The 8868-nt window shown below is 41.6% G+C and overlaps 1 protein-coding gene and 1 pseudogene across 1 annotated transcript in view; both read right to left on the reverse strand.

Moving 5' to 3' along the window:
- The window catches only part of SPTBN1 (spectrin beta, non-erythrocytic 1), a 200233-nt gene extending 196347 nt beyond the window's left edge, over positions 1-3886 (reverse strand). The window contains exon 1 of the mRNA XM_042445379.1: positions 3712-3886. Coding sequence (XP_042301313.1) covers positions 3712-3859 — 148 coding nt within the window. The 5' untranslated portion in view covers positions 3860-3886. The remainder of the gene's footprint in view (positions 1-3711) is intronic.
- On the reverse strand, positions 218-369 carry LOC121920050 (annotated as a pseudogene).
- Positions 3887-8868: the final 4982 nt, after the last annotated feature.

Raw genomic sequence — 8868 nt, forward strand, 5'->3', positions numbered from 1 at the left:
TGAAGGAAATAGACAAGATTCTGAAGTGTAAAGATATAACATTGAATACTGATGTTAGGATTGTCTATGCCATCATATTTTTCATTTCTATGTATGTAAAAGCAGTATACTGAAGAAAGGTGACAGAAAGAAAATCAACTCATTGAAATGTGGTGATGGAGAAGAGCATGATGGATACTGTAGACTGCTAAAAAGACCAATAAATAGGTCCTAGAACAAATCAACCCTGAATTCTACCACAAATTATGCAGTCGAATTTCCTGAATTTGGGTAAATCCCAGGAGTCAGCACACCCAGAGCGCAATGCATGAGCCTCACCCTGGGAAAACCACCTTCGTGATCATGGTGTCTCCCCTGCCAGGTAAGTTCTAGAAGCCAAGATGACTAAACTGAGGTTGTATTTTGGCGTTATGATTGTGTCACACCATGAGGTGACATGGCACACTCGAAAAGACAATACTGCTTGGTAATAAAAATAAAAATAAAAATAAAAGGCAGATACAAAACCAGTGTGGCATCGTAGTTTGAATGTTAGATTATGACTCTGGAGATCAGGGTTCGATTCCCCGCTTGGCCATGAAATGCACTGGACAACCTTTGGCATGTCACATGCTCTCAGCTCAGGGGAAGACAATGGCAAACCTCTTCTGAACAAATCGTGCGAAGAAAACTCTATGACAGGTTCGCCTTAGGATTGCTATAAGTTGGTAATGACTTGAAGGCACACAACAATAACAACAACAATAAGGTAGAAGGCAGAGGGAAAATAGGAAGATCACATTTCAGATATATATCAAGGAGGCCACAGCCCTGAGTGTGCAAGACCTGAGTGGGGCTATTGATGACAGAATGACTTGGAAGTCATCTTATCATGGGCTAACCATAAGTCAAATTCAACTTGATGGCAGTTAACAACAAGAACAACAACAAACCTCTGGTTTATCCTAAAGGGAAACATATTTCATCACATTACCAGCTGGACTCCAGATATCATTGAATGGTATCAACTGTAGCCAGTAAAGTCAATAGTGAGGAGTGTGGAGAATTTTACCATCAACTGGAGGGCCACACGATTCCCATCCCCAAGTTAGATGAAGTACCATATGATTGCTGAAATAACATTTTAATTTAGCCTTCCAATATCACATCCATTTAAGTGTGGTGAAAGCAGAACAAGATTACACACTGTGGTCTAGCCTCCATGTCATCACCAGAAGATGTGAAAAGTACCTAACATCACCGATAACAACAATACCAATAACAACAAGCCAAGGAAGGGGGTGGGTAACCCTGTACACAGGATAGAGACAATATGGATCTCAACTGAGGTTTCTTTTTGTGTTGCTAATGGATTTTAGATTTTATTTCCTGGAGTTTAAGACTCTTTGTCCCCTAAAGCACCACACAGCCAAGGAGGATAAATGGCCTCTGCCTACATAGATATCCCTCTGTACCATCTTAACTGAAAACAGCTATAACAACATATTGACAAAATATAGCCCTATGGCTCCAACGTCATCATTTTTTTTTTCTTTCTCCAGTTTGATTTTTAATGCCTTTGCCTGATGAAGAAGCCAACAGGACTTTGAAAACTTGCATCATGTATTTTGTGCATTTTGGCTGGCCAATAAAGGTATTGCTGTTTTGTGGATTTTGAACAATAATGATGATGATGATAATAATAATAATAATTTTTACCCACCTCTCCTTATGGATCAAGATAGGGTACAACAACAGATCAAAATACAGTCTTCCCTCCATATCCATGGATTCTTTATCCATAGATCCATCCATGGCTTGAAAATATTCTAAAAATATATAAATTCCAAATGGCAAACCTTGATTCTGCCCTTTTATATAATAGACACCATTTTACTGTGCCACTGTATTTAATGGGACTTGAGCATCAACAGATTTTGGTATCCATGTAGGCCCAATTTACATCAACAGATTAGACACAAAACATCAGTTAAAAACACAGAACACAAATTAAAAAACACATAATGCTGATTAGAAACATATAACACCTGTTAAAAAAATATATAAAACCACACACATATCAAAAACAGTCAATTCATGCTGTACAATTTATAATTCAAAAAGCATCTGGGTAGGATTACTAGAGGAGACTGCTCTTTACTGCTGTTTTAAATTCAGGCAATGTATTCAGCTGATGAGTCTGCTCCAGTAGGTCATTCAACAGTCTGGAGAAGGCTGTAGAAAAAGTCCTCTGCGTGACAGTTGCCATTCCTCATTCTGTCTGACTGAAGTAAATGTCCCCCAGAGGACATGAGTATATTGGGCAGATTATATGGGAGAAGGCAATCCTATATGTAACATGGACCCAAATCACACAGGGCTTTAAAGGTACCAACACTGTCTACTTTGCCTGGAAACTATTTGGCAGCTATAGAGTGATTTTAATATTAGTGCATTATGCTCATTCCTAGATGTGTCAGTAATCAATCTGGCTGCTATGTTTTGAACTGACTGAAGTTTCCAAACTTGGTACAGAGGTAGCCCAATGTATAGTACATTGCAATATTCCAGCCTTGAGATTACCAATGCATGTACCACCATATTTAGATCCTCCAAGCTCTAGGAAGGGGCATAGTTGACACCCGGTGCTAATACTAAGGCCCAACGCACACTGCAGAAATAATCCATTTTGAGACTGCTTTAACTGCCCTGGCTCAATGCTAGGGAATTCTGGGAACTGTAGTTTTGTGAGACTTCGAGCCTTCTCAGTCAGAGAGTTTTGGTGCCCCAAGAAACTTTAGTTCCCAGGATTCCCTAGCACTGAGCCAGGGCAATTAAAGCAGTCTCAAACTGGACTATTTTTGCAGTGCATTTTGGACCTAAGTTATCAACTTAAGGCTGCACATATAGCAGTATAGTATCTTCTTGATATAGAATTAATGAATGAATGGCAGCACCAATAATTAAATTTTCTAAAATAAACATCAAATTTCTAAACTTTTTTTAAAAAGGAGATAAAGGAATGGCTGGAGTGTATCTGAGTTGCATCATCATGGCTTGTTTGTTTGGATGTAATGCCAAATCACAGTATGTCCAAACTATGGCTATGGCTGAACCAGGCCATTGTGTGTTTATCTCCTCAAGGAAAATAAATACGTGTTATTATATTCTGAAGGGCCTAAATAGCCTAAAAGAACCAGATCCCATCTGATCTTGGAAGCTATGTAGGGTCAGCCCTGGTCAGTACTTGGATGGGAGACTAACAACAAATACCAGGTGCAACAGACAATATTTCAGGGGAAGGAACTGACAAAGCCACTACTGAGTATTCCTTGCCTTAGAAAACCCTATGATATTCATGGGGTCAACATAAATCAACAAGTGACACACATATTCTTATACTGAGCTACTTTTTAAACAAACACTTTAATAAAATAGTTTTTTGTGCATTTTTGGGCTATGTGGCCATGTTCTAGAAGAGTTTGTTCCTGATGTTCTGCCAGCATTTATGGCTCCCCAAAATCACAAAAAACTATGTATGCCAGCCATGAAAGCCTTTGACTTCACACTTCTAATAGTATGCCAGCTCTGTTCCCTAAAAGTTGTTCCTGGATTTGAAATGAACAGTATTAAATTTAATATCCACTCAGCATCGACACTTAGGTAGGCCGATGCAGAACCAGTGGATAATCACAGGCACTGCAGCACTGCCAGAGGTACTGAAATTCCTACCTGCTAAAGCTTTAATACGAGACCTTTCAAACAATCGTGCAGAACTGTTCTCATTGTCCCAGTCATCAACGTCCCACCGGTTGTTGACATCACTGTATTGCTGTTGGATTTCAATATTGTCATAGTCTGTCGCTACGGTTGTCGTCATCTTGAATCTTCTTAAGCTAGCCTCCGCATCAGCTTCTCCTTAGAAAGTTCCTTCTGTATAGAAGAGAAGAAAAAGAAGAGAAAATGTTTCTCAGTCACCTGAAAGTTTTCAAATAAAGATAAAGCATCTAGACTAGGGGGAAAACAAAGTTAACAAAATATTTAGGCCAAGATAATATATTAAGGTTGCATATCACAGTGGAGAGATAGTGTGGCATAATGTTTTAAGTATTGGACTACAACTCTGGAGACCAGGGTTCGATTCTCTGCTCAACCATGAAATCCACTGAGTGGCCTTGGGTAACTCACATGTTCTCAGCCTCAGGGAAAGGCTATGGCAAACCTCCTCTAACAAATCTTGCCAAGAAAACCCTGTGATCAGGTCACTGTAAGTCAGAAATGACTTGAAGGAACACAGTAACAACAGCACAGTGGTAGTACCTGGACTACTGCCAGTCCCTGAGCCATTGGCTACTGGCTTCTGGTGAATTTCCATGGAAGAAGCAATTGCATACAATGAGCACAAATATGGCAGTGCTTCCTGGCATACTGGGGAAAAAATAATTGTTGGTTCCCCCATGTGTGATAGCCTAAGGAGCATAAATCACTTAATGCAAAAGTAAAGTATGCATTGATTGTACTATGCAAACCTTGTGTTGAATGGCGCTACTGGATAACTGAACCATGGCACCACATGTGCAATTGAATTCATGACCAAAAGCCAGTGTGCATCAACACAAAATGGATTTCACTGTGGAATGTATTTGCACACACAATGCACTGTGCCTAGAATCACAGACTCATAGAGTTGGAAGAGAACACAAGGGCCATCCAGTCTAACCCCATTCTGCCATGCAGGAAATCTAAATTAAAGCATCCCCGGCAGATGACCATCCAGCCTCTGTTTAAAGACCTCTAAGGAAGGAGACTCCACCACACTCCGAGGGAATGTGTTCCACTGTCGAACAGCCCTTACTGTCAGGAAGTTCCTCCTAATGTTGAGGTGGAATATCTTTTCCTGTAGCTTGCATCCATTGCTCTGGGTCTTAGTCTCTGGAGCAGCAGAAAACAAGTTAGCTCCCTCGTCCTCCTCAATATGACATCCCTTCAAGTATTTAAACAGGGCTATCATATCACCTCTTAACCTTCTCCTCTCCAGGCTAAACATCCCCAGCTACCTAAGTCATTCCTCATAGGACATGGTTTCCAGACCCTTCACCATTTTAGTCGCCCTCCTTTGGACAGACTCCAGTTTCTCCACATCCTTTTTAAATGTGGTGCCCAGAACTGGACACAATATTCCAGGTGGGGCCTGACCAGAGCAGAATAGAGTGGCACTACCTGTATCTTTACTTTTACAACTTTGTGTTACATGCAGATATTCAATACTTTGATAAGGCAGCTTATGCATATAATAATAATAATAATAATAATAATAATAATAGGATTTATTTATATGCTGCCCAATCACTGGGAATCCGGGTGGCTTACAACAGAGGGGATAATAGATGGTTCTATTATGTCAGACACCCTCAGGATTCCAACCACTACATGTTAAAGGAGCAATGAAAGAACCCAGTCTTAAGGTTTAAACTGTGTTTTCTTGCATGTTTAGAGTATCTTCCATACATCCCTGCTTTCAGATTCGATCAGGCCTATACCAATCCAATTTTAACCTCTATCTGCCACACAGAATCCACTTTCAATTATTTACAGCATCTCTTTATCTTTTTATTTCCCTGTTTCTCTTCTTCTGTCTCCTTCATGCTCTCACTATCTCCTTTCTTTCCTTCTAATCTCCTCCACATCTTTTCCCACTGCTTTAAAAAGCAAAAATAAAATACAGATGGCAAACAAAGCAAAAGCATAGAACAACTGTGCTAAAGGCTGTTTCATGGCAGGGGTTTCAAAGACCAAGGGAAGGCCAACCTAAGACATTATGCTGCCTAAGACAAAGGGTCAGATGAAGTCATCTTTTCATACCAAGTGCAGAAGAAGACTGGCCTGGAAAGCAGCATCCTTCTTCAACACCAGCAATGGGACAACCTCTTTCACCACACCCGAGGACAGCAGCCTAGCTTAGAGGACACCCAGCTCTCTCCTTCAATACCTTGCCACCTTCTCTCAACATCTGCTCTCCACCTAATATTGGGACCAGTCATGGACCAAGGATACAGCTCACCTGAGCTGCTGCCACAATGTAGCAATACAGCAGTCTGATACCACTTTAACTGCCATGATTCAATGCTATGGAATGTTGAGGTTTGTAGTTTGTTGGAGCACCAGAGCTCTCTGGCAGGGGAGGCTAAGTATCTCACAAAACTACAAATCCCCAGAATTCCATAGAACTGAGCCATGACAGTTAAAGTAGTGCCAAACTACTTTATTGCTGCACAGTGGCAGCTGCCCTGGTACTATATCAGGAGCTGCTGGGACCCAAACCAGGAACCTACCACTCTATGGTCAATTGCCATACAGGGAAAAACCATCAAGGCTGTAGTTGGGAAGATCTCCATGGAAAAGTTCCTCTTTGGGACTACAATAATAATAATAATAATAATAATAATAATAATAATAATAATAATAATAATAATAATAATGTTTTATTTATGTTTCCCCACCTCTCCCGATGGATCTAAGCGGGATTGTCTAAACCCCTCAACCAGTGTGGCCAATAACCATGAAACTTTTCAAGGTCATACTACTTTGGGTGGAAAAAGTTTCCTGATGAAGGAATGAGCCAACTAGTCCATGAGCTCTCATCACCAATGGGTTATATGGGCCTGTTACAGACTGCCAAAATAAAGCTGCTTCGGGTCTCTTTGGAGGTATGCTGTTTTAATGATGCATGCATCCTAAGAATCCGGAAGCTGCACCAAAGCTGCACTCCAGTGCTTAGGAATGGAGTGTGGCTTTGGGGCGACCTCCGGACTATTAGGATACATGCATCATTTAAATAGCATACCTCCAAGAGACCCGAAGCAGCTTTATTTTGGCAGTCTGTAACAGGCCAAAAGCTACCTCTTCAGGTATATTCCTGGTTCTAGGAAAATGCTGGTTCTAGCATGATTATGACCCCCTCTTTTTCAGCTTGCACCCAACTTTATAGACTAGCGGTGGTTGACCGTAAGCAGGGTGAAGGCCAAATTTTGGCAACATGGACCTCCATGAGCCAAACTTGCATGTTGGCAGTACACTACTGGATCCCATTTCAGGCAGTTACATTTCTTTCCAAGGGATTTGAGGGGGGCTTGGTGGGGGAAATGGGAGAAACCATTTTGTTAGTAGCTTAGGTATGTTTTGTGTACTGTTCCCCCAGTAAACCGGGAAATTGGGAGCCCATAAGTTGGACTTGTGGGGTGATATGTAGCCCTTGGACTGCAGTTTTTCCACCTCTTGTTTCAGATAACACAGTTTTTAGCACTCACAAATCATTGCCTTAACTGTCATCTTTCGGCCTGTGAGGGAGAGAACAGGCTGGCCCAGCTCCATCAGGGCTAGCCTGAAGAAAGAGGTTCCTGCCTCCATAACTGTCATCATTCGGCCTGCGAGGGAGAGAATAGGCTGGCCCAGCTCCATCAGGACTAACCTGAAGAAGCTGAGCCCTTCCTCCAGTCCACCTGCCTTGGTCCAGGCCTCAGAGGGAGAGAAGAAGGCTGGACCTGATCTCCCCCCACCCCCACCAGTCCCTTCTTTTGTGTTGTGTCTTTTAGATTGTAAGCCTGAGGGCAGGGAACTGTCTATTATCCCCTCTGTTGTAAGCCACCCGGATTCCCAGTGATTGGGCGGCATATAAATAAATCCTATTATTGTTGTTGTTGTTGCTATTCTGCTGCAATGCAAAAGCAAAATTACAATTGATGTGCCACACTGCTGGAAGATATTCCCCATTTTTCTATGTGAACATCCCAGTGTTTTCCATCTACACTGGAGCTCCTTTTTTTATCCTGGCAATCCAGCGTTATATTTACTTCATGCTTCTCTCCTATTCTTTGCTTTATTGTGTTCTGATTGTTTTACTGTGTAGTGAGATGCTCTGAGTGCTTTGGCCAAAGAGCAGCAGACAGGCACTTTCAGCAAATCAAAGCGAACAAGCAAACAGTGTTGACAGAACCCTCTGTCTTCTATTCTAGCATCCTTCTTTTCTGTCGCCTGTCCCTATGATTATCCCATTGGTTCAAAATGTTCAGAGATTTGTCCTGAGTGCTGGTATTTGCAAGCTGGCAAACTGAAGCATACAAAACATTCTCTCTCTCTCTCTCTCTCTCAACCTTTCTCCCTCATTTGCTTTAGCTAACTGATGCCACCTACTGACAAATGAAATTGGATGCCATTTTCATGACAACCATAGGAAAGCATGTTTCATTTCCCTGCAAAAATGGAACACAGCTTACGAAACACATTATGTATGGTACTCTTGGGTGAGTTGCCATTTGCGTGGCTATGTACTTTCAGTCTAGAGAGATGCCTTGAGCACTGTTTTCTTTTAAAAGCCACTGGAGGAATATTTTAACCTTTGCTCTTTTAAAATGTTTTTGTTTTCAGTGCCACTTTTCAGAAAATAAAAAGCCTCAATCAGACTTTGTCCATTCAGATTTTCACCTGCATTTATTTATGTTTGTTGCTGTATGTGCATTCAAGTCAACTCTAACTTATGGCATCCCAAACATAGGGTTTCAGAGGAAGTTTGCCATTGCCTTCCTCTTAGGATGAGAGAGTCTGATTTGCCTAAGGTCACCCGATGGATTTCCATGGTTTAGCAGAGATTCTAATCCTGGTCTCCCCATGTTCTACAGCTGCAGAATTAATGCAGTTTGTTCAATGGAAGTTGCCATTGCTTTCCTCTAAGGTTTGTAAGAGTGCAGGTTGCTCTCTGGTTTTCCATGGCTAAGGGTGGAATTTGAACCCTGGTTGCTTGGAGCCCTAGTCGTACACTCAGACCACTGTCCCACACTGGCTCTCACGTACTTAATATCAGATCCAGATATAGGTACAGTGGTACCTCAGGAT

This window comes from Sceloporus undulatus, chromosome 1 (genome assembly GCF_019175285.1).
Source record: "Sceloporus undulatus isolate JIND9_A2432 ecotype Alabama chromosome 1, SceUnd_v1.1, whole genome shotgun sequence".
Lineage (NCBI taxonomy): Eukaryota > Metazoa > Chordata > Lepidosauria > Squamata > Phrynosomatidae > Sceloporus > Sceloporus undulatus.